The following is a 26,665-nucleotide window of genomic DNA, read 5'->3' on the forward strand; positions in this document are numbered from 1 at the left end:
ATTATGATCAGAATAAATGATAACGACGCAAACACCGCCCTGCTGAACTGGGGGCGGGGCTTCTGGGCATGCGCACTCCCTAGCTCCAGCCCTTCGAGGGGGCGGGACCGCGGCGCGCGCAAGCGCACTCCCCGGCTCCAGCCCTTCGAGGGGGCGGGGCCGAGGCGCGCGCGTGCGCACTCCCTAGCCCCAGCCCTTCGAGGGGGCGGGGCCGCGGCGCGCGCATGCGCCCGGGGTTGGGGTCCGGGCGTCCCCGGCGGAGTTCTCGCGAGAGGGAGGACGGGGCTCTCGCGAGCGCGTGCGCGACACTAGGTCATCCCTGCCGAGGCGCCCCCGCCCGGACCCCCAGGGGCGATGGGGGCGGGGCGCCGCGCGCCTGCGCAGTTCTCAGCCGACGGGGGGCGTGGGGAGAAGGGAGCGCCGCCGCTGGCTGATCGGTCCGAGCGGCAAGATGCAGGTGAAGCGGGGCCCTGGGGGCCGGGGCCGGGGTTGGGGGGAGATCGCCTCAGTGCCGGGCGGGAGAGGGGATGGGGGGCGGGGGGGGGTATGCTGGGAGAGGAGCCGGGCCGGGCCGCGCGGCGCGGAGCATGCTGGGAGAGGAGCCGGGCCGGGCCGCGCGGAGCATGCTGGGAGAGGAGCCGGGCTGGGCCGGGCGGCGCGGAGCATGCTGGGAGAGGAGCCGGGCCGGGCCGCGCGGAGCATGCTGGGAGAGGAGCCGGGCTGGGCCGCGCGGCGCGGAGCATGCTGGGAGAGGAGCCGGGCCGGGCTGGGCCGGGCGGCGCGGAGCATGCTGGGAGAGGGGCCGGGCCCCCCCTCCATCCCCCTCCATCCCCCTCATCTTACCTCTTTCCCTTCCCCACAGCACCTGTATATAGGGATATATGTTTGTACAGATTTATTACTCTATTTATTGATTTTACTTGTGCATATCTATTCTATTTATTTTATTCTGTTAGTATGTTTGGTTTTGTTCTCTGTCTCCCCCTTTTCGACTGTGAGCCCACTGTTGGGTAGGGGCCGTCTCTCTATGTTGCCAACTTGGACTTCCCAGGCGCTTAGTACAGTGCTCTGCACACAGTAAGCGCTCAATAAATACGATTGATGATGATGATGATGTCAGTGAGGGCGTTCTCAGGGCGGCCTCAGTTTCCCCGGCGGCGGCGGCCGGAGGGTGGGCCTGCCCAGGCCGGGCCCTCCCCTAAGCTTCACCGCACCGGGCCCCGTTGCGACCTTTCATTCACTCACTCACTCACTCATTCATTCCTCTATTTATTTATTTATTTATTTATTTATTTATTTATTTATTTATTTATTTTACTTGTACATATCTATCCTATTTATTTTATTTTGTTGGTATGTTTGGTTTTGTTCTCTGTCTCCCCCTTTTAGACTGTGAGCCCACAGTTGGTAGAGTGCACTGCCTCTCTATGTTGCCAATTTGTACTTCCCAGGCGCTTAGTACAGTGCTCTGCACATAGTAAGCGCTCAATAAATACGATTGATGATGATGATTCATTCAAGAGAAGCAGCGTGGCTCCGTGGAAAGAGGTCGTGGGTTCCAATACCGGCCCCGCCACTTGGCAGCTGTGCGATTTTGGGGAAGTCACTGCCCTGTGCCTCAGTTACCTCATCTGGAAAATGGGGATTCATGCATTCATTCAATCGTATTTATTGAGCGCTTACTGTGTGCAGAGCACTTGACCAAGCGCTTGGGAAGTCCAAGTTGGCAACATCTAGAGACGGTCCCTACCCAACAGCGGGCGCACAGTCTAGAGAATTGGGGATGAAGACCGTGAGCCCCGTGGGGGACAACCTGAGGACCTCGGAGAAGGAGCATGGCTCATCATCATCAATCGTATTTATTGAGCGCTTACTGTGTGCAGAACACTGTACTAAGCGCTTGGGAAGTCCAAGTTGGCAACATATAGAGACGGTCCCTACCCAACAGTGGGCTCAGAGTCTAAAAGTGGGCTCACAGTCTAGATAATGATGATGATCATCATCATCATCAATCATATTTATTGAGCGCTTACTGTGTGCAGAGCACTGTACTAAGCGCTTGGGAAGTACAAGTTGGCAACATATAGAGACAGTGCCTACCCAACAGTGGGCTCACAGTATAAAAGTGGGCTCACAGTCTAGATAATGTTGATGATGATGATGATCATCATCAATCGTATTTATTGAGCACTTACTGTGTGCAGAGCACTGTACTAAGCGCTTGGGAAGTACAAGTTGGCAACATATAGAGACAGTCCCTACCCAACAGTGGGCTCACAGTCTAAAAGTGGGCTCACAATCTAGATGATGATGATGATCATCATCATCATCATCAATCGTATTTATTGAGCACTTACTGTGTGCAGAGCACTGTACTAAGCGCTTGGGAAGTACAAGTTGGCAACATATAGAGACAGTCCCTACCCAACAGTGGGCTCACAGTCTAAAAGTGGGCTCACAATCTAGATGATGATGATGATGATCATCATCATCATCATCAATCGTATTTATTGAGCGCTTACTGTGTGCAGAGCACTGTACTAAGCGCTTGGGAAGTACAAGTTGGCAACATATAGAGACAGTCCCTACCCAACAGTGGGCTCACAGTGTAAAAGTGGGCTCACAATCTAGATGATGATCATCATCATCATCATCAGTCGTATTTATTGAGCGCTTACTGTGTGTAGAGCACTGTACTAAGCGCTTGGGAAGTACAAGTTGGCAATATATAGAGACAGTCCCTACACAACAGTGGGCTCACAGTCTAAAAGTGGGCTCACAATCTAGATGATGATGATGATGATCATCATCAATCATATTTATTGAGCGCTTACTGTGTGCAGAGCACTGTACTAAGCGCTTGAGAAGTACAAGTTGGCAACATATAGAGACAGTCCCTACCCAACAGTGGGCTCACAGTCTAAAAGTGGGCTCATAGTCTAGATGATGATGATGATGATCATCATCATCAATCGTATTTATTGAGCGCTTACTGTGTGCAGAGCACTGTACTAAGCGCTTGGGAAGTGCAAGCGCTCAGTGGAAAGAGCCCGGGCTCAGGAGTCAGAGGTCATGGGTTCTAATTCCGATTCCACCATTTGTTAGCTGTGTGACTTTGGGCAAGTCACTTCACTTCTCTGGGCCTCAGCTACCTCAGATGTCAAATGGGGATTAAGACTGTGAGCCCCCACGGGGGACAACCTGATCACTTTGTATCCCCCCAGCGCTTAAAACTTAACTACCATAATAATAATGGTAATATTGTAATTAATAATGGGATTTACTAAGCGCTTACCATGTGCAAAGCACTGTTTTAAGCGCTGGGGAGGTTACAAGGTGATCAGGTTGTCCCACGGGGGGCTCACAGTCTTCATCCCCATTTTACAGATGAGGTCACTGAGGCCCAGAGAAGTTAAGCAGCGTGGCTCAATGGAAAGATCCCGGGCTTGGGAGTCAGAGGTCATGGGTTCAAATCCTGGCTCTGCCAACTGTCAGCTGTGTGACTTTGGGCAAGTCACTTCACTTCTCTGTGCCTGTTACCTCATCTGGAAAATGGGGATTAAGATTGTGAGGCCCATGTGGGACAACCTGATCATCTTCAGCGCTTAGAACAGTACTTTGCGCATAGTAAGCGCTTAATAAATGCCATTATTATTATTAAGCAACTTGCCCAAAGTCACACAGCTGACAAGCGGTGGAGCTGGGATTTGAACCCATGACCTCTGACTCCCAAGCCCATGCTCTTTCCATTGAGCCACGCTGCTTCTCCGTACTAAGCGCTTGGAAAGTATTGAGCACTGTAGTAAGCGCTTGGGAGAGTATCCAATTCTAGACTGTAAGCCCGGTGTGGGCAGGGATCGTCTCTATTGCTGAACTGTACTTTCCAAGCGCTTATTAGAGTGCTGTGCACACAGTAAGCGCTCAATAAATCCGATTGAATGAATGCATCACCCTGACTTGCTCCCTATATTCATCCCCTCTCCCAGAACTTACATACATACCTATAATTTATTTATATTAATGTCCGTCTCCCCCTTTAGAGCCAAAGCTCATTGTGGGTTGGAAATGTGTCTGGTAATTCTGTGGTATTTGTACCCTCCCAAGCACTTAGTACAGTACCGTGCACATAGTAAGTGCTCAGTAAAGACAGTTGATATAGTAGGGAGGTGCCGTTGGAGGGGGCAAGGTGATGCTTTAAAGCGAATGGTAGGGAGTTTCTGTTTGATGTGGAGGTGGGCGGGTAGCCATTGGAGGTTCTTCAGGAGTGGGGAGACAAAGACCGAATGTGTTTGGAGAAAAATCTGGGAAACAGAGTGAATTAATCAAGGCTATTTATTGAGCTCTTACTATAAAAAGAGCCCTCTACGAGCACTTGGCAGAGTATGGTGCAGCAGAATTAGGATACGTTCCCTGCCCATAAAAAGCTTATCGACCACTGTTGGGTAGGGACTGTCTCTAGATGTTGCCAATTTGTACTTCCCAAGCGCTTAGTACAGTGCTCTGCACACAGTAAGCGCTCAGTAAATACGATTGATGATGACTAGAGGGGAAAGTGAAGTATGGACTGGAGTGGGAAGAGACCAGAGGCAGGGAGGCCAGCAAGGAGGCTGATACAGGAATCAAGGTGGGGTATTATTATTATACCAAATAGCAATATATAAATGACATCAATTAATATATTACCACAATAATAGATCAACTGATCGTATTGCCGTGTATTAATTTATTATTAATAATAAAGGCAGAGTAGGATAAGTGCTTGGATTAATGAGGTGACAGTTTGAATGGAGAGGAAAGGGCGGATTTTGAGCGATGTTGTGGAAAGGTAGATTGAATATGTGGGTTCACATATTAGTTTTAGGTTCACACAGTTTTAGACTGTGAGCCCACTGTTGGGTAGGGACTGTCTGTATATGTTGCCAATTTGTACTTCCCAAGCGCTTAGTACAGTGCTCTGCACATAGTAAGCGCTCAATAAATACGATTGATGATGATGATGATGATGGGTTCGACGAGAGAGATTAGTCAAAGATAAACCCTTTCCACTGGGCCATACCGCTCCTCTAGAGTCAGTCCAAAATAAAGTTGTTGCACTTGGCTTTGCTATTAGCTGCAGTCAGTCAAAGCCGAAAACAAGCAATATTGTGTAAAGTTGGTCAGAAAGGAGCTGCTCTTCATGAACAAAATATTCAGAAGAAAGGTGAGAAAAGGAAGCGAAAGCAAATAATTGAGTGCAAACAGTAAACGTAACAGCACAACAAGGGAGAGTTTGTGTGTGTTTAGTTGGCCATTTAAGGCATGCACTCCTCTGGTGAATTTCACGCTTATCATCCATGGCATTTATTGAGTGCTTATTGTGCGGAGCGCTGTATTAAGGGCTAGGGAGAGTTCAGTGCAGCAGAGCTTATTCATTGTCGTATTTATTGAGCGCCTACTATGTGCCGAGACAGCACTGTACTAAGCACTTGGGAGAGTACAATACAACAATAAACAGAGTTGGTGGACACATTCCCTGCTCACAATGAGCTTACGTTCCAGAGGCCCTTCCACATGAAGGACAACTACGTATTAATAATATATTTTTAGTATATTGTTTCAAAGCGCCAATTTAATTGGTAATTTAATTACCAATTTAATTGGGCCTGAGAGTCAAAGGACCTGGGTTCTAATTCTGGCTCTGCTAGTTGCTAGTTGCTGTGTGACTTGGGGCAAGTCATTTCACTTTTCTCTGCCTCAGCTTCTTCAACTGTAAATTGGGGATTAAATACTTGATCTCTCTCCTACTTAGACTGTGAACCCCATGCGGGAGAGAGACTGTGTCTGACCTAATTAACTTGTACTTACCCCGGCATTTAGAACAGTGTTGGTACATGCAAAGTAATAATAATAATACTAATCATCATCAATCGTATTTATTGAGCGCTTACTATGTGCAGAGCACTGTACTAAGCGCTTGGGAAGTACAAATTGGCAACATGTAGAGACAGTCCCTACCCAACAGTAGGCTCACAGTCTAAAAGGGGGAGACAGAGAACAAAACCAAACATACTAACAAACTAAAATAAATAGAATAGATATGTACAAGTAAAATAAATAAATAAATAATATATTATTATATAATATATAATACATATTATATAATATATAATAATAAATATGTGCAAACATATATACATATATACAGGTGCTGTGGGGAAGGGAAGGAGGTAAGAAGGGGGGGATGGAGAGGGGGACGAGGGGGAGAGGAAGGAAGGGGCTCAGTCTGGGAAGGCCTCCTGGAGGAGGTGAGCTCTCAGCAGGGCCTTGAAGGGAGGAAGAGAGCGAGCTTGGCGGATGGGCAGAGGGATTGGGGGCATTCCAAGCGCTGACTATGTGCAAAGCACTGTTCTAAGCGCTGGGGAGGTTACATGGTATTCAGGTTGTCCCTCAGGGGGGCTCACAGTCTTAATCTCCATTTCACAGATGAGGTAACTGAGGCACAGAGAAGTGAAGTGACTTGCCCCAAATCACACAGCTGACAATTGGCGGAGCTGGGGTTTGAAACCATGACCTCTGACTCCAAAGCCCGGGCTCTTTCCACTGAGCCACGCTAAGTGTTTAACAAATACCATTTAAAAAAAAACAAAGGGTCACGCTGTCGAGTCGTCTCCGACCCATAGCGACACCATGGGAACCTCGCTTCTAGAATGCGCCCCCCTTCCACCTGCCGTCGTTCTGGTAGCGAATCCATAGGGTTTTCTTGATAAAAATCCAGAAGTGGTTTACCACTGCCTCCTTCCGTGCAATCAACTTGAGTGTTTGCCTTTGACTCTCTCCCAGGCTGCTGCTGCTGCCCAGCACGGGGAAGTTTTGCCCTGTAGCCGATGGCCTTCCACTCTCTAGCCATTGTCCAAGCGAGGAATGGAATGGCTGGGCCTCTGCTTGACTCTCCCTCCCCCAGTCGAGACTGGTGGAGGACTGGAAGCTCTCTAGGTGCGACTCCAAGAGGGGAAAAAAATCTGGGTTAAAAAACAAAAATACTGCAACAGAGTTCCCGATCCTACAGGAGCTAAGTTTTTTTTCAGGGAGTCATCATCATCATCATCAATCGTATTTATTGAGCGCTTACTGTGTGCGGAGCACTGTACTAAGCGCTTGGGAAGTACAAGTTGGCAACATATAGAGATAGTGGGCTCACAGTCTAAAAGTCACCCAGGAATCCTTTCATCACCCTCTGTCCCCCCTACCTGTTGAATCCTGGGAATGGAATGGATTTTGTACATATTTGTACATATTTGTTACTCTATTTTACTTGTACATATCTATTCTATTTATTTTATTTTGTTAGTATGTTTGGTTTTGTTCTCCGTCTCCCCCTTTTAGACTGTGAGCCCACTGTTGGGTAGGGACTGTCTCTAGATGTTGCCAACTTGTACTTCCCAAGCGCTTAGTCCAGTGCTCTGCACACAGTAAGCGCTCAATAAATACAATTGATGATGATGATGATGATGATTCTAATCCATGACCTCTAACTCCAAAGTCCGTGCTCTTTCCACTGAGGCACGCTGCTTCTCTACGTTTACTGCTTCCTCTAAGTATAGTCATTCAAATTTTACGCCATAAAATTGGCATTATTTAAAAAGTGACTGTCTAATGTGTGCAAACCATTGTTTTAGATACTTGAAGAGGAGGCCTTCCCAGACTGAGCCCCCTTCTTCCTCTCCCTCTCATCCCCCCGCCTTCCTCCTTCCTCCTTTCCCTCCCCATAGCACCTGTATATATGTATATATGTTTGTACGCATTTATTACTCTATTTGTACATATTCATTCTATTTATTTCATTTTGTTAATATGTTTTGTTTTGTTCTCTGTCTCCCCCTTCTAGACTGTGAGCCCACTGTTGGGTAGGGACCGTCTCTATATGTTGCTGACTTGTACTTCCCTAGCGCTTAGTACAGTGCTCGGCACACAGTAAGCGCTCAATAAATACTATTGAATGAATGAATGAATGAATTATTGTGAATCTGCAGCTGTGTACTTTAGACAGGGAGTTGCACACCACTCAAGGAGTTCACATTCTGAGCTGAGATTGACAGATACCAAGGTATAAAGAGCAGACAATTGAACAGGTTGAGGGGGAAGTCCCTATTCTTGGCTGGTGACCAAAGGGATCGTGAAAGTTGTCTTTTTTTTTGATAGATCACCTCTCCTCCTTTACTGTTCTAGGACCCCAATGCAGACACAGAGTGGAACGACATCTTGCGAAAGAAGGGTATCCTGCCTCCGAAGGAAAGTTTGAAAGAACTGGAAAAGAAAGAGGATGAGGAAGAAGAACGGCGGATTCTCCAGCAGTCAGTGGGTACGTGCCTTCTTTTGGATTGCATATGGAATTTAAACTTGAATTCATTCAGTTAGTCATATTTATAGAGTGCTCACTGTGTGCAAAGCAGTGTAGGAAGCGCTTGGGAGAGTAGAGAAGCAGCAAGGTGTAGTGGATAGAAGCGCTCAATAAATATGATTGAATGAATGAATGGAACACGGGCCTGAGACTCAGAAGGTCATGGGTTCTAATCCCGGCTCTGCCACCTGTCTGCTGTGTGACCTTGGGCAACTCACTTCACTTCTCTGGGCCTCAGTTACCTCATCTGTAAAATGGGGATTGAGACTGCGAGCCCCATGTGGGACAGAGACTGCATCCAACCTCATCTGCTTGTGTCCACCCCCGCGCTTAGTACAGTGCCTGGCACATAGTTAAGTGCTTAACAAACACCATTATTATTATTGTTATTATTACAATATCACAGCAAGCAGATACATTCTCTGTCCACATCTAGCTCAGTCTAGAGATTAAATTTACATTTTATAGGCTGAGTTTGCACACTTATTTTGGTAGGTGAAAATGGCTTGGCTGTGAAGCGGGTATTGATTTGTGATTCAGATAGAGCCACTGCAAATATTATAGGGGGGAAAAATATTGTGGGCCCAGGATTTTCCCTTTAGCCTGAGAAACAAATTAAGTTTCCATCAGTTTGAAGATGCATTTGTGAGGGCGAGTGTCCTTGAGAAAGTGTACGATTGTGCGTGTTGTCCGTGGAAATACAGACGTCACTTTTTCTGGCCACCTGTGTGGATATCGGTGAAAAAGGGGCAGTAGCATGTCTCCCTGACAGCAAGACATGCACTTGAAGTATTTTTGTGGTCGAGGTGAGGGCTTGCATTGAGCCTTTCCCATGCGCTAGCCTAGTCATTGAAATGTGGCTGGTAGGGAGGCCAGGTGCAGGCTGTGGATAGAGAACAGAATGGATTTTAGAGCAGCATCCCCGACTTCCCTCAGCAGCTTGGCCTAGTGGCCAGGGCACAGGCCTTTTAGCCAGAAGATCATGGGTTCTAATCCCAGCTCCATCACTTGTCTGCTGTGTGTCCTTGGACAAGTCACTTTACTTCTCTGTGCCTCTGTTCCCTCATCTGTAAAACGGGGATTAAGGCTGTGAGCCCCACATGGGACAGGGACTGTGTCCAACTGGATTCGCTTGTATCCACCCCAGCGCCTGGCACATAGTAAGTGCTTAACAAATACTATCACTATTATTATTATTCATTAGGCAAGCTACAGTTGACTCTGATAGTGTAGTAAAGGTGAATGGAGTCCGTTCCACTTTGTTGAGGGTTAAAAAATGAAAAAAGAGTAGTTATACCAGCAAAAAAAGGCCCAGCTGTCTGCCACACAAGTACTCAGACAGGAAATAGTAATAATGATAATGATGGCATTTAAGCGCTTACTATGTGCAAGGCACTGTTCTAAGCGCTGGGGAGGATACAAGATGATCAGGTTGTCCCACGTGGGGCTCACAGTCTTAATCCCCGTTTTAAAGATGAGGTAATTGCTGAATTGTACTTTCCAAACGCTTAGTACAGTGCTCTGCACACAGTAAGCGCTCAATAAATGCGACTGAATGAATCAGTGCCACACCTGACCAGTGGTCTTTTCAGTCAATCAATCATATTTGTTATGTGCAGATCACCGTACTAAGCGCTTGGGAGAGTACAAGACAACAGAATTAGCAGGGATGTTCCCTGCCCGTAACGAGCTTAGAATTTCTTTAGTGTTTCCTGGATGCAGAGGTGCTGGGGAAAAGTTGAAATGTCATTTGTTGAGTGCCCAGAGGCTGTAATGCACTGCACCTGGGAGTTGAGAGCTGTAAAACAATCCAAGTGATAGGTTTCCTGCCCCCAATGAAGTAGGAAGATAGACATTAAAGTAAATTAAAGAGAGGCACTGTTTCAAGAAGAGATCTCTTGCCTTAAAGCTCTCAAAATCCATCCCCTCGTGCATCCAACCCCATCCCTTCGCGCAATATTAAAAAACTTGCACCCTCCCATTTCCCCTCCCTGACCGCTATCTTCAACTGTTCCCTCTCCATTGCCGCCTTCCCCACTGCTTTCAAACATATTCATTTCTCCTAAATCCTAAAAAACTCTTTCCTTAACCCAATGGCTCCTTCCAGTTGTCACCCCATCTCCCTCGTACCATTCCTTACCAAATTCCTTGAGGGAGTTTTCTACACCCACTGTTTCCAGTTCCTCTCCTTGATCCCCTCCAATCTGGTTTCCATCCCCTTGGCTCCATAGAAACTGCCTTCTCAAAGATCACAAATGATGGGCGTCCCGCGGGGCTCCATGCCTGGGTTTTTCCGGGCGCTGCTTTGTTGGTGTCCCCGTGCCCCCCATCCCCTCTGCCGGCTGACGGGCTGCCCAGCCCCCTCCGGGACCACGGAGGCACTGCCAGCCGCCCGCGGGCTGGGACTGAACCCGCCGGCCTCCCTGCCCGCCCTGCCACCGCTCTCTGTGTGTGCTTCTGTGCCTGTGTGTGCTCCCGTGTGTGCCTACCTGTGTGTATACATGAACTGCTGCCCACAAGCGGGCCCTGGTGTGGGCAGGCCAGGCATCACTCTCCTTCCCCCCTTTCCGTGAGCCCCGGGGGCCGGCAGACGGGCAGGGATGCTGGGCTTGGAGGACGGGCAACGGCTCCCACCCCCCACACGTGCTGAGCGCCCCCCATGCACACACAGACACACACATACACACACACACACATATATACATATGCACACACATGATGCCGCGCGAGCAAAGTTTGGGGTTTGTTGGGGCACAGGGTCCCATCCCACCTCTATCCTTCCCTCTCCCAGCCCCAGCCTAGCCTCCCTCCCGCCCACCCTGAGGGGCACAAGGCCCACAGCAGGGCCGCACCCTCCATCCCCGCCTCTCTCCCCTGGCAGTTTCCACCCTCAGCTCTCGCCCTTTCTTACCTTCGGCTGTTCCTCTGTGCCCTCAGGCCTCTCTCCTCAGCCCTCTTTCCTCTCTCCTCAACCCTCTGCCCTCTCTCCTTCAGCCCTCTCTCCCTCAGCCCTCTCTCCCTCAGCCCTCTCTCCCTCAGCCCTCTCTCCCTCAGCCCCCTTTCCTCAGCCCCCTTTCCTCAGCCCCCTTTCCTCAGCCCTCTTTCCTCAACCCTCTCTCCTCTACCCTCTTTCCTCTCTCCTCCGCCCCCTTTCCTCTCTCCTCCGCCCCCTTTCCTCTCTCCTCCGCCCCCCTTTCCTCTCTCCTCCGCCCCCTTTCCTCTCTCCTCCGCCCCCTTTCCTCTCTCCTCCGCCCCCTTTCCTCTCTCCTCCGCCCCCTTTCCTCTCTCCTCCGCCCCCTTTCCTCTCTCCTCAGCCCCCTTCCCTCTCTCCTCAGCCCTCTTCCCTCTCTCCTCAGCCCTCTTCCCTCTCTCCTCAGCCCTCTTCCCTCTCTCCTCAGTCCTCTTTCCTCTCTCCTCAGCCCTCTTTCCTCTCTCCTCAGCCCTCTCTCCTCAGCCCTCTCTCCTCTCTCCTCAGTCCTCTTTCCTCTCTCCTCAGCCGTCTTTCCTCTCTCCTCAACCCTGTTTCTTCTCTCTCCTCAGCCCTCTTTCCTCTCTCCTCAGCCCTCTCTCCTCTCCTCAGCCCTCTCTCCTCTCTCCTCAGCCCTCTTTCCTCTCTCCTCAGCCCTCTTTCCTCTCTCCTCAGGCTCTCTTCCTTCTTTGCCCTCTGCCTGCCCTCTCTGCCCTCAGTTCCCTCTCCTCTGCCCTCAGGTCTCTAGTCTCTTTCCTGTCATCCTCTGTGCCCTTGTACCCCCAGCTCTGTCCTCCGTCCCTTCTGCCGTCAGCTCTATCCCCTCCTTCCCCTTTCCTCTCCCTCACCTTTATGCCTCATTCCCTGAAAGTCGTAAACCTCAGAAAAACAATGATTTAAGTTGAAAAATACTTTCTGAGAACTTTCAAGTTTAAAGACTGGCTCAGAATTAACACCTTAAGGGAAGCAGCAGCAATATTTTGTGAGTCCAGAAGCTCCATCAACAGAAGCAGCATTCATTCAGTTAGTCATATTTATTGTGCACTTAAACTGTGTGCAGAGCACTGTACTAAGCATTTGGGAAAGTACAGTACAACAGTGAACAATGACAATCCCTGTTCCCCCTTTTAGACTGTGAGCCCACTGTTGGGTAGGGACTGTCTCTATATGTTGCCAATTTGTACTTCCCAAGCGCTTAGTACAGTGCTCTGCACATAGTAAGCGCTCAATAAATACGATTGATGATGATGAATCCCTGCCCACAATGAGGTCACAGTCTCATACCCTTTCAATGCTGTTTATTGGAAAATTTGGAAAATGCATTTTAGTGCTCACTGGATGCAAATCACATGTACTTCAAAGCACAGGGGAGAGCGCAGTAGTACCATAAAATAGAATTGGGAGCCATCCCTGCCCTCAAGGATTTTGCAATCTAGTGGAATATAACTGTAGAGAAAATCAACTATGACAGTGCCATTCAAGAATATGTTATTTTCAGATGTGTGTCTGTAGATCGTAGATTAGAAAACCAGTAGTTTAGAAAACTCAAGGTTTTGTTCACATTCCCAGTGGCCTTCTGCCATGGGAACTTATTTTTCTTCTGTGTTATATTATTTGGTACCTAGAGACCTTTTTCACTTCAACCTGAAATATTTTGACTTCAAGAAGCTGAATTTTTCTCAAAAAACACTATCCCGAGAGAGGTTTGGAATTCAACATGTAAACTTACAGTTTTCCCCCTCACTTGTAAGGGGATGTAAGTTTCTTATAACCTCAAACTTAAAATGACCAAGGTTTTTTCTTCAATTAAGGTTTTCATTTGCCTTCTGGTATGATCATTTTAAGATTTGGCCCTGAACGCTGGTGGATGTCTTGGAGGTCTGAAGCATTTTGATAGGAGAAAAGGGATCCAAAGGTAGCAGACTGAAAATGTAATGTGACGTTGCACTGCCTGATTTCAAGTTTGATCCAAACCTAACATATAAGGATTAATTGGGGAGTTTTCAGAGATTTAAAAATACTTGTCAGTTTTATTATCTTTAATGTTATCGCTCTCATAAGAGGCTGTATTACAAAGATGTTTCCCACCAGGAGCCTTGTTTGATGTTAACTAGGGCAGGAATTTGCCCAATTAGAAGTCTTCAAGTCTTTTTTTGAAGGTCTGAATTTTATTGCACTGGAGAAAGAGAATTACTGAAACAGCCTAATCTTGCTAGAAGGAACACCAAAGAGACCAGCTAAGCCACAATCTAGCAGTGGCAAATTTTAGCGGAAGGCAAATTGGCCTGATGAAACTGTTTCTTAGCAGCCTAGCCCAGACTTTCATTGATGCAAATTTTTTTAATGGTATTTTTTAAGGGCATCCTATTGTGTCGTGCACTGTTCTAAGCACTGGGCTCAATACCAGTTTGGTTGGGTGCAATCCCTGTCCCATAAGGGGGTTCACAGCCAAAGGAGGGAGGACAGAGTTTGAGTCCCCAATACCTGTTGACAACAACTGAAGCACAGAGAAATTAAGTGACTTGCCCAGGGACGAACAGCTGGCAAGAGGCAGAGCCAGGACTAGAACCCAGATCCACCAGCTCTCTTTCACTTGGGCTTCGCTCTCCTCTGTCCTCACAGAAAGAAGCCCTGGTGGAAGTCAGTGTTGAGGATAACTGCATATGCTTACTCTACTTAATTTTCTATTATTTTCATTTCCCTTGATTGCACATATTTCCTAGGACGTATCCTTGCCAAATGGATAATTTATTATTAGTAATAGTAATAATAATGATATCTGTAAAGCACTTAGTATTTACCAAGCCCTGTGGTAAGCACAGAAGTAAATACAAGACAGTCAGGGCCTACATTGTAAGAGGAAGGTAGAACAGCTGTTTTGCCCCCATTTTACAGATGAGGAAACCGAGATGTAGAGAATTTACATGGAGTTGACCGAGATTACACAAGTGGCAGGGGGCAGAGCTGGGATTAGAATCTGACCCTCTCGACTCTTGTGGTCTTTTCACAAAGCCATGCCGCTTCTCAAAGGAAATTTCCCAATAGATGATGCCCTGAAAGATTTTTCTTGGTAGTGGATTAGTCCCATGGTTGAAAACTAAACATTTTTCTGATAGTCAATATGCTAAAATGCATAGATTTTTTTTCTAATTTCAAACCATGGCATTCTTTTCTATAGCTCTGTTTTTACTGCTGCTCTGATTGGAAAGATGTTCCTTTACCCTTACAAGGCCACCTTGTACTAAAGGGAAGTACCAAGGGCTTTTGGGTACAAAGTAGTATCAAAACCTGGCATCTTTTAAGAACTTGCATTGAAGCACCAATATTTGGAAGCATAGGGCAACTTGAATTATGTGCCTTGTGCTGCTTAGGAAAAATAGTTTATCCGCTCTGGCTGACACTTGAATTTTTTTGTTTGTTTTGAAGAAGAGCCTTTAATCAGCTTATTTTTAGCAAAATAACATGTAAAGCGTGATATTTTCATGATCATAAAATTGGTGCCTCCCCTCTATTGAAAGCATTGAATAGAAAATCCTTTTATGGTGGATTTCATTTTGAATATTTAATCTTACTTTATTTTTTTTAGCCTGATTTGTAGGGACACAGGAATTACTTTCATCTAGTGTGATGCAATAAAGTTCAAGACAAATAGAAGTACAGCTGGGATATAGATAATGCAGTTGGGCAGAGAAGTTAATAGTATATCCGTTTTCTGGTGGCATCATAATCATAAAACCCTTCACCAACAGACCACCAAAGAAAATTGAGCAGCTATTTCATTTAAATGGCAGCTTGAATGAAACTAAACCCAAAATCCAGCCTGTAACTTTTCACATTGGTTTTTCGGTACGATATTGCTCACTAAAACAAATTATCCAATCAATTCATGGTGTTTATTAAGATCTTACCGTGTGCAGAGTACTATACTAGGCACTTAATGTTTTGGTAATTAAAATATTGGCATATCTTGTGTTCCTTCTTTTTCCCAAAAGCCCTCAAGGTGGCTAATCAGTAATGGATTATGCTGAATGGATAACCTCTGTTCATCTGAGACGTTTCAGTTTTTTGAAGAGAAGGTAGAGTTGTCAGTTTTATTTTGATCTTAACTAGGTAGTGAAGTATAGCTTTACTTTGGTGATGGTATTGGCATTTAACAAATGTTTCGAAAGGGATTTTTCAGAAGGCCAGGAAAAATGAACTTACACTGAATAAAACCTGACATCCTATTAGAAGTGGTATAGTACTCTACACATAGTAAGCGCTCAATAAATGCCACTGATGATGGAAAGAGTTTTACCCGTATTGAACAAGACTGTAACAGTTCCGGCACTTTTCGCTTGGTTGCTTTAAAAAGAAAAATGTTTCAGACTGGCTTTCTGGAGTAATAACCTCTTGAAAGATGGAACAAAAATTTCCTTTCCAGAACGTGACAATTCTGATTTCAGATAAAGGTGTCCATCCTTAAAGGTTATGTGTTTCTAAGACTAACACTTTATCAAGTCATGAACAATTGAAATAAGTCATTGAGGAATTAGTATCGGTTTGGTGGGGGTGGCGGGGAGTAGGGGAGAAGGAAGGAGAAAGGTGTGTCGTAAAGGAAATGAAAAATAAGCTTTTTGTGTGACTTGTAGAAGGGGAAAAGCTTTTTATTTTCCTCCAACTATATTAGTGAAGAAGGAAATCTGAAAAATACGGAAGTGATATTAGGCCCACAGTAATTTGCAATAGACACCCATCCTATGCCTCACATTTTCTAGCCAGGAGTGAGACTGAAAAAAGAGAACCTGCTAGAGGTTGAGTGAAGGAGGTAAGAGTTGTTTTGCCCATCATCTCGTGTCTTGTGATTGAATTGGAAGTTATTGGTTTTCGCATTTTGCAAATGTAAAACCAAACACACTCAGTCATGCACCTTACCCTCAAGGATCACCCAGCTTCGTTTGTGAAGATATACACGGGGTTAAAGCCTGCTAAGCAAAGATAAATGAACCAGTAACTTTTTTGTTCAGCCTATTGAGCATTTTTTCCTGTAAAATTTGGCAAAGAATACGGCTGGAGGGTTATTTTAACAGGCCCCTGGTAAAGGCTAATGCTTACTCTGAATGAGGGCAGGCTCCTGTTACCTTGTAGAATTTCCAAAACTTGAAGATAAAGGAACGTTATACCTGCCTTCAAGCTAAATATTTACGTTGTGTTCCACTAAAAAAGAGATGATGTCATCTCGGGTTTTACACGTACAATTCACTCTACTTAGGTTTAAGTTTTAAAAATCCCCTTTAACCTTCCTCCTGAAATATTTGGATTATTTGAGGCCAGCCGGCACAGCCTAAACGTCTGAGGTAAATGAATTAGAAAAGCTTAGTTGTTGCATTTCTGGACCTGAGCATAAATACATAGAGGAAAAAAAAAACCCAATTCCTTTACCATGATTATTTTCTTGAAGAAAACCAATGGGCAGTAAGCTTCTTGAACTTTACATTGGGTCCTGAAATTTTTATCATGAAACAAGGATACTTCTTTCCATTATCTTACAACAACAACAACAACAACAGCAACAACAACAAAATGTATTTAGGCCCACACAAGTGAAGCAAGCTTTAATATGTATTTTTTTATCCAAAAATCTGTAGCCATTAAATCGATAGGCATTGTGGCTCAGAGCATGGACTCTGGGTCTGTGCCCTTTACGTAGCCGCTCTGCATTTAAATGTGCCTATCCTTAATTTATTTTAATTTCTGCCTTCCCCTATAGACTGTAAGCTCCCTGCGTGTCTCCCAACTCTATTGTAGAGTATGTTCCCAAGGATTTAGTACATTGCTCTGTACACAATAAGCATATGCTAAATATTATGGATGGATGGGACTGGGAGACAGAAAACCCAGTTCTGGCACTGACCTACCGTGTGATCTCGGGGAAATTGCTTATCCACTCTGGGCCTCATTTCCTCACCAGCAAAATGGGAATAAGGTAGATTGTGAGCCCTGTGAGGGATAGGAGCAGCGTGGCTCAGTGGAAAGAGCCCGGGCTTGGGAGCCAGAGGTTGTAGGTTCAAATCCTGGCTCCGCTGCTTGTCAGCTGTGTGACTTTGGGCTAGTCACTTAACTTCTCTGGGCCTCAGTTACCTCATTTATAAAATGGGGATGAAGACTGTGAGCCCCACGCGGGACAACCTGATCACTTTGTATCCTCCCCAGCACTTAGAACAGTGCTTTGCACATAGTAAGTGCTTAACAAATGCCATCATTATTATTATTATAGGAACTGTCAAGACATGATCTTACAATTTAATATTATGCCATTATAATAATAGAGCCACAGTAAATTCACTTGTCTCTAATGTTAGCAAAAACAAGCAATTTCCCTACCATCTGCCTGTCCCCACCCCAGGCACAGTAAGATGATTATGGGAAGGAAGATGACCAGTTAGCTGGGCACTTTTATTTTTTTTTAATTGAAGATAGAGGAACTGCATTTCATATTTCTGCAGGGGCTATTTAGTCTAGGCTTAAGGAAAGACTTGTAGGCCAGACTGACCGTAGAACTTCTCTGGAGAACTTCAGTGTTTTCATCTTCCCTGACTAAGCCCTCTTTTCCTCTTTCATTCATTCATTCATTCAATCATATTTATTGAGCGCTTACTGTGTGCAGAGCACTGTACTAAGCGCTTGGGAAGTACAAGTTGGCAACGTATAGAGACGGTCCCTACCCAACAGTGGGCTCGCAGTCGAGTCTCTTCTCCTAAGCCCTTCTGCGTCCCACTGATTTGCTCTCTCTCCCCACCTCAATCCCACAGCACTTAGGTACAGATCCACAATTTATCATCAATCATCAGTAGTATTTATTGAGCGCTTACTGTGTGCAGAGCACTGTACTAAGCGCTTGGGAAGTCCAAGTTGGCAACATATAGAGACAGTCCCTCCCCAACAGTGGGCTCACAGTCTAAAAGGGGGAGACAGAGAACAAAGCAAACATACTAACAAAATAAAATAAATAGAATAGATATGTACAAGTAAAATAAATAAATAAATAGAGTAACAAATATGTTCAAACATATATACATATATACATAATATATACATTTATTTATATTAATGTCCGTTTCCACCCTAGACTGTAAACATATTGTGGGCAGGGTACATATCTACCAACTCTGTATTGGACTCTCCCAAGCGCTTAGTATATTTCTCTGAACACAGTAAGTGCTCCATAAATACGATTGGTTGACTTTGGCAGGTTTCCGAATCTTGTCTTGGAGGCAGTGAAAGTAGCTAAACGATCTCTTGAGGTTCTTTTTCAAAGTGGCTCTGAGATTATTGGAAAGTGGAAAAATGGCAGTTCTGCCTGTAAACATTTCTGGGTTCAATGAAATTCCTGTCAACAGTCCACATGTTTTGTTGTCTGTCTCCCCCTTCTAGACTGTGAGCCTGTTGTTGGGTAGGGACCGTCTCTATATGTAGCCAACTTGTACTTCCCAAGCGCTTAGTACAGTGCTCTGCACCCAGTAAGCACTCAATAAATACAATTGAATGAATCTCCTTGCCAAATCCAAGGGCCTCTAGTCCACCCTAATCCTCCTTGAATTCTAAGCTTCCTTCAACACTTTTGACCCTGTCACACACACCCCCCACAACTGCCTAGGGCTGTGGCCCCCCACCCCACTTAGTGCTATCCCCCCCGCCCTGCCTAGTGCTATTCCCCCTCTCTGCCTACTGCTATCCCCCCACTTCTCCTAGTGCTATCCCCCGACTCCGTCTAGTGCTATACCCTCCGCTCTGCCTAGTGCTGTCCCCCCGGCTCTGTCTAGTGCTATCCCCCCACTCCGTTTAGTGCTATCCCCCTGCTCCATCTAGTACTATCCCCCTGCTCCGTCTAGTACTATCCCCCCGCTCCGTCTAGTGCTGTAGCCCCCTGCCCCGACTATGTTTGTATGTTTGGTTTTGTTGTCTGTCTCCCCCTTTTAGACTGTGAGCCCACTGTTGGGTAGGGACTGTCTCTATATGTTGCCAGCTTGTACTTCCCAAGCGCTTAGTACAGTGCTCTGCACACAGTAAGCACTCAATAAATACGATTGATTGATTGACCACCTCCTCCTGGAAGCACTATCCAACCTCAGCCTCACCGACAATATCCTCTTCTTCTTCTCCTCCTATCTCTTTGGCCACTCATTTTCAGTCTCTTTTTTGCAGGCTTCCCCTCTCCCTCCCAGCCCCTAACTCTGCATGTCCGTCAGTTTGGGGTCCCCTTCTATTCCCCATCGACACCCACTCCCTTGGAGAACTCACTCGCTCCCAAAGCTTCAGCTACCACCTCTATGCAGATGATTCCCAAATCTATATATCCAGCCCCGATCTCTCTCCGCTCTGCAGTCATACGTTTCCTCCTGCCTTCAAGGCATATCTGGTTGGATGTCCTGCTGTTACTTCAAACTTAACACATGTCCAAAACAGAACTCTCTACCTTCCCACCCAAACCCTGTCCTCCCCCTGACTTTGCCATCACCCTAGAAAGCACCACCATCCTTCCTGTCTGACAAGCCCATAACCTTGGCCTGATCCTTGACTCCTTTCTCATTCGACCCACGTATTCAGTCCATCAGTAAATCCTGTCAGTTCAACCTTCACAACATCACTAAAATCAATCCATTCCTTTCCATCCAAACTGCTACCATGTTAATCTAAGAACAGTTTCTACTTTGCCTTGATTACCGGATCAGCCTCCTTACTGACCTCCCTGCCTCCTGTCTCTCCCCACTTCAGTACACTCTGTCCCTCTAGACTCTAAGATCGTTACGGGCAGAGATCATTCCTTCAGTCGTATTTATTGAGCGCTTACTGTGTGCAGAGCACTGTACTAAGCGCTTGGGAAGTACAAGTTGGCAACATATAGAGGCGGTCCCTACCCAACAACGGGCTCACAGTCTAGAAGGGGGAGACAGACAACAAAACAAAACATGTCTGCTAACTCTGTTGTATTGGACTCTCCCGAGGGCTTAGTACAGTTCTCTGCACAAAGTAAGTGTTCAATAAATACATTGTTTGATTTATTCATTCTGCTGCCCGGATCATTTTTCTACAAAAACGCTCGGTCCATCTTTCCCCACTGCTCAAGACTCTCCAGTGGTTACCCATCCACCTCCGGATCAAACAGAAACTCCTTACCATCGGCTTTAAAGTGCTCAATCGCCTTGCTCCTTTCGACCTCACCTCACTACTCTTCGAGTACAACCCAGCTCGCCCACTTCACTCCTCTGGTGCCAACCTCCTTACTGTATTTCGATCTCTCCTATCTCACTGCTGACCTCTGACCTGGAAAGCCCTCCCTCTTCATATTTGACAGACAATTAACTCTCCCCGTCTTCACAGCCTTATTGAAGGCACATCTCCACCAAGAGGCCTTCCCTAAGCCCTCATTTCCTTTTCTCCCGCTCCCTTTGGTGTCACCCTGATTTGCTCCCTTTATTCCCCCCTCACAGCAGTCCCACAGCACTTAGGTACATATCCATAGTTTATTTTAATGTCTGTCTCCCCATCTAGACTGACTGTAAGCTGGTTGTGGGCAGGGAATGTGTCTGTTATATTCCAAGCACTTAGTACAATGCTCTGCACACAGCACTCAATAAATATGATCGATAGATTATAGTGCCAGCTCCATTGATAACACCAAAAGAAGATATTGAGTAAAGTTTACCACCTTTGGCATCCATCCTAATGGTTAGGGATTTACAATCTACTATATTAACCCATAATGGTCTGCTCTTTTGAACCCATTGACATTTTCTGCCTGACCAACTTCTTATCATCATCATCAGTCGTATTTATTGAGTGCTTACTATGTGCAGAGCACTGTACTAAGCGCTTGGGAAGTACAAATTGGCAACATATAGAGACAGTCCCTACCCAACAGTGGGCTCACAGTCTAAAGGTAAAAAGTCTAACTTCTTATGGTAGCTAATAACACCTGCTGAGTGAAAAAGTAGTTCCTTTTTTTGTTTTGAATCTACCCCCTTTGGGTTTCAAGCTTGAAGCCCCTTAGCCTATTGTGGATTTGGTGAACAACAATTCTATGTTCGTTTCTTGACCTGATTTTGTAAACTCGAATATGTCCCATTTTAGACTGTCTTTTCAAGCTGGGAGGGAAAGGACTCTGAACTCCTTCAGTTTTGTCTTACATAGCAATTCTCTGTAGACACTTTAAATGATTATTAAGTGAGTTATGTCTTCTTATATGAAGTAATTAAATTTTTCGGATGTGTCCAAACTTCCCTCCCAAACTTTGTCTTTCCCATCACTGTAGACAGCATCACCATCCTTCCTATCTCACCAGCCCGTAACCGTGGTGTTATCCTTCACTCCCCTTTCTCTTTCAATCAATCAATCAATCAATCAATCGTATTTATTGAGCGCTTACTATGTGCAGAGCACTGTACTAAGTGCTTGGGAAGTACAAATTGGCATCACATAGAGACAGTCCCTACCCAACAGTGGGCTCACAGTCTAAAAGGGGGAGACAGAGAACAGAACCAAACATACCAACAAAATAAAATAAGTAGGATAGAAATGTACAAGTAAAATAAATAAATAAAGAAAGAAAGAAATAGAGTAATAAATATGTACAACCATATATACATATATACAGGTGCTGTGGGGAAGGGAAGGAGGTAAGATGGGGGGATGGAGAGGGGGACGAGGGGGAGAGGAAAGAAGGGGCTCAGTCTGGGAAGGCCTCCTGGAGGAGGTGAGCTCTCAGCAGGGCCTTGAAGGGAGGAAGAGAGCTAGCTGGGCGGATGGGCAGAGGGAGGGCATTCCAGGCCCGGGGGATGACGTGGGCCGGGGGTCGATGGCGGGACAGGCGAGAGCGAGGTACAGTGAGGAGATTAGCGGTGGAGGAGCGGAGGGTGCGGGCTGGGCAGTAGAAGGAGAGAAGGGAGGTGAGGTAGGAGGGGGCGAGGTGATGGACAGCCTTGAAGCCCACGGTGAGGAGTTTCTGCCTGATGCGCAGATTGATCGGTAGCCATTGGAGGTTTTTGAGGTGGGGAGTAATATGTCCAGAGCGTTTCTGGACAAAGATAATCCGGGCAGCAGCATGAAGTATGCTCAACCCACATATTCAAACTATCACTAAATCCTGTGGGTCCCACCTTCACAACATTGCTAAAATCCACACTCCTCTCTCCATCCAAACTGCTACCACCTCTATACTCATCCTATCCCGCCTGGATTACTGCATTAGTCTTCTTGCTGACCTCCCAGCCTCCCGACTCTCCCCACTCCATCCCATACTTCACTCTGCTGCCCGGATCATTTTTCTACAAAACAGTTCAGGACTCCTCAAAAAACTCCAGTCGTTGCTCATCCACCTCCGCATCAAACAAAAACTCCTCACCTTGGCTTTAAAGCACTCCACCACCTTACCCCCTCCTACCTCACCTTGTTACTCACTTCCTACAACCGAGCCCACGCACTTATGTACATATCTGTAATTTATTTATTTGTATCGATGTCTGTAGATAGATCAACCTCTGTCTGTCTCCGTGCTTCCAGAATGTAAGCAGGGAATATGGGCAGGGACTATCTCTGTTTATTGTTGTATTGTACTCTCCCAAGGGCTTAGTACAGTTCTCCGTCACAGTAAGCACTCAGTAAATACGATTGAATGAATGAATATGTGCAAGTCACATACATTACAGTCCATTCTTTGGGTTATTTTGATAGTATTTACTATAAATGGGAATGAGGGCATTGGAACTTTGATTTCTTTTCCTTTTTCAGCAGATTAGATTATTCCAATTATTTTTGAGGCCTTGATAGGCCAAGATTTGTTTGTTGTTTTGTGGGATCTCAGTTGAGAAGTTGGCCTAGGGATTAGTTTGCCTGGAATTTTGAAACCTCAGTGTATTTTGTAATTATGTAATATTTACATTTCTCATTGCCGTCTTTGAATTTCAGTTTCAGTATATTCTGAGTGTTAATGCTCATTATCTATTTCATCCAGTTGACTCTTTTGGGTTGGTCATATTTTACGTTGCAGGGGTTTGAGAGTTATTAGTGCTAAAATATTAAAATTAGTCCTATTCTAAAATAAGCTGAATAGAGATTTCTGTGTGGTCTTCATATCCGCCTGCAGACTGTGGTGCATTCAGGGAGGTTTAAAGGCCCACACAGTTCTGGGCAAGATTCGGATGAAAGTAGAGCCAGTTTTAGCTTGTTTTATAACTGTTAATAAACACACTTGATTGTGTGGGAATCTCTTGAGGCAAGATTACAAGAAAAGATGAATCCTATTCTTAGCATAGCTTCCTTAAATACAGCACTAGGTTTTAGTCAGTCGGTAATATTTGTTGAGCTCTTGCTCTGTGCAGAGCATTGTACTACTACTACTACTAATAATAATAATGATGGCATTTATTAAGCGCTTACTATGTGCAAAGCACTGTTCTAAGCACCGGAGATATTACAAGGTGATCAGGTGGTCCCCACGTGGGGCTCACAGTCTTAATCCCTTTTTTTACAGATGAGGTAACTGAGGTACTAAGTTTGAGAGAATGCAAGTAGCATTAGTAGATATGATCCCTGTCCTCAAATAGTATACAGTCTAGCAGACAAAATTAACTGCAAGAGGAAGGATATGCACATGTGTATTAGGAGGGTAGGGACTGTCTATTTGTTTAGCTGTGCTCTATCACAGCTGAATAAGAATATCAACATTTTGTGAATTCATTTAATCACATTTATTATCATTTAATCCATTTATGTTAGTGTGTGTCTCCCTCTCTAGGCTGTAAGCTCATTCATTCAATTCAGTTCATTCAGTCTAATTCATTGAGTGCTTACTGTGTGCAGAGTACTGTCCTAAGTGCTTAGGAGAGTACAGTACAGCAATAAACAAGACACATTCCGTGCCACAACGAGCTTACAGTCTTGAGGGGACTTGTTGTAATAATAATAATGATGATGACATTTGTTAAGTGCTTACTATGCGCTAAGCACTGGGGGGGGATACAAGGTGATCACTGTTGTCTGTCTCCCCCTCTAGTCTGTGAGCCCATTGTTGGGTAGGGACCGTCTCAATATGTTGCCAACTTGTACTTCCCAAGCGCTTAGTACAGTGCTGTGCACACAGTAAGCGCTCAATAAATACGATTGAATGAATGAATGAATTTGTTTGCCTTTTAGAGTCGTTGGTATATGAAAGAGGAACAGTGATATTTGAGAGAGGAAAAATGATGTTGGTATTTATTAAGCTCTCAGTATGTGCCAAAGCACTAGAACATTGTGCTAAGTTGTCTGCTCCAGAAAAATTAACCTTGTCAAATAGAGACTATAGAGTTGTCTGGCCAACTTGGGGAAATGGAGGTGAATGGAGCCTAGAATACTCCAGTGGGTATCTGTCACCGGTTGATAAGACCTGGGTTTCACAATTCCCTTTCAATCAATCAATCAATCAATCGTATTTATTGAGCGCTTACTGTGTGCAGAGCACTGTACTAAGCGCTTGGGAAGTACAAGTTGGCAACATGTAGAGACAGTCCTTACCCAACAGTGGGTTCACAGTCTAAAAGGGGGAGACAGAGAACAAAACCATACTAACAAAATAAAATAAATAGAATAGATATGTACAAGTAAAATAAATAAATAAATAGAGTAATAAATATGTACAAACATATATACATATATCTATATATATACATATATACATTATTCCAGTCTTATTCTCGGTTCTTGAGGGTACTTCAGATGATCAATCAATCAATCAATCAATCGTATTTATTGAGCGCTTACTATGTGCAGAGCACTGTACTAAGCGCTTGGGAAGTACAAATTGGCAACACATAGAGACAGTCCCTACCCAACAGTGGGCTCACAGTCTAAAAGGGGGAGACAGAGAACAGAACCAAACATACCAACAAAATAAAATAAATAGGATAGAAATGTACAAGTGATTTTTTTTCCTGTCCAATAGAGGGATGAAAGAAAATAAGCTTGGAATAAATATAAACAGGAGGAAAGATCGCCTGCCAGTATGAGTCGGGAGCTAGACAGAACAAGCTGAGGCGTGGTTGAAACAAAAAAAAGGAATCTTAATCTTTTTATTGAGTCCTGCTCACACAGCCACTGGAAGAGTATCAAGGGGGAAGGAGGAGAGAGTTAGGACCCATCAGACAGGCTTCCCAGGGTCATCTAATACACTAGCACTTAGGACGTCATGCGTGGATATCCCAAGTGCGACACAGACTCACCTAGGCTACTTAAAGCAATATCTCGGGTGAGAAACAGACTCGCCCAGGACTGCGTAAAGCCTTGTCCGGCGGTAATGGGCGGCATGGACACCTTGCTCTATTCTAGGTCAATAGCAGGGAATGCTCACATTCCCAGCGGATTCCGGGCCATCACAGAGCCGGGGGTCCACACTCTGGTGAGTGTTAGCCCAGTGGTCCCACCCTGCTGCAAAGAGCTATCTCCTGGATGCTAGTTTTATAGGGTATCCGGCCCTTTGGGCTGTCCACTCAGGGTGGGGAGATGATGATGCATTCTCAGCTGATCAATCAGGACAGATTTAGGTGAATCCCACCTTTCTGGGTGTCAGCAACACCGGTCCAGGGTTGTTCCCCTGGCCTGGTGACTGTCTTTGTGGTGACACATCACGTCCCTTTCTCTAGGGACTTTTCCACTTGCTCTCACAATACCAGCCGAGGGTCACTCCATCGATCTGCTGATGGTGCCTGTGGCGTGATGTGCTTGCTTCAGGCTAATGGTGGCCTTGGCCAACAAGATCATAGAAATAATAGCGTTTATTAAGCACTTACTATGTGCTAGGCACTTTACTAATCGCTGGGGTGCGGACCAGCAAATTGGGTTGGACACAGTCTGTCCTGCACAGGACTCACAGTCTTCATCCCTATTTTGCAGGTGAGGAAACTGAGGCACAGGGGAGTGAAGTGGCTTGGCCAAGGCCACACAGCAGACAAGTGGCAGAGCTGGGATTAGAACCCATGACCTTCTGACTCCCAGGCTCATCAAGCCTCTCTCAAGACCTTAATGTGAAAAGCTAGGCTTGGTTCAGGCTGTATCTCTTCTCCTCGTCTTAGCAGAGAAGCCACGGGGCCTAGTCCCCCTTCCCTTAGAATGAGAGCCACAAATGGAGCAGGTTTGTGTCTAACCTGATTATCTTGTAATATCCCAGCACTTGTAATATCCCAGCAAGGCACGGCACATAGTAAGTGCTCTACCACAATTATTCTTATCCTTATTATACTAACATTATCCTCCCTCATCTCACCCCATCCTGAGTCAGCTTGTGTTTGTAGGAAGGGACAGTAAACTAC

General features: G+C 45.6%; 1 protein-coding gene across 1 annotated transcript in view; it reads left to right on the top strand.

Moving 5' to 3' along the window:
- The first annotated feature begins 354 nt into the window (after positions 1-354).
- PDCL3 (phosducin like 3) overlaps positions 355-26,665 on the top strand; it is a 37,084-nt gene continuing 10,773 nt past the window's right edge. The window contains exons 1-2 of the mRNA XM_038761823.1: positions 355-457; positions 8,206-8,338. Coding sequence (XP_038617751.1) covers positions 452-457; positions 8,206-8,338 — 139 coding nt within the window. The 5' untranslated portion in view covers positions 355-451. The remainder of the gene's footprint in view (positions 458-8,205; positions 8,339-26,665) is intronic.

This window comes from Tachyglossus aculeatus, chromosome 20, assembly GCF_015852505.1.
Source record: "Tachyglossus aculeatus isolate mTacAcu1 chromosome 20, mTacAcu1.pri, whole genome shotgun sequence".
Taxonomy (NCBI): domain Eukaryota; kingdom Metazoa; phylum Chordata; class Mammalia; order Monotremata; family Tachyglossidae; genus Tachyglossus; species Tachyglossus aculeatus.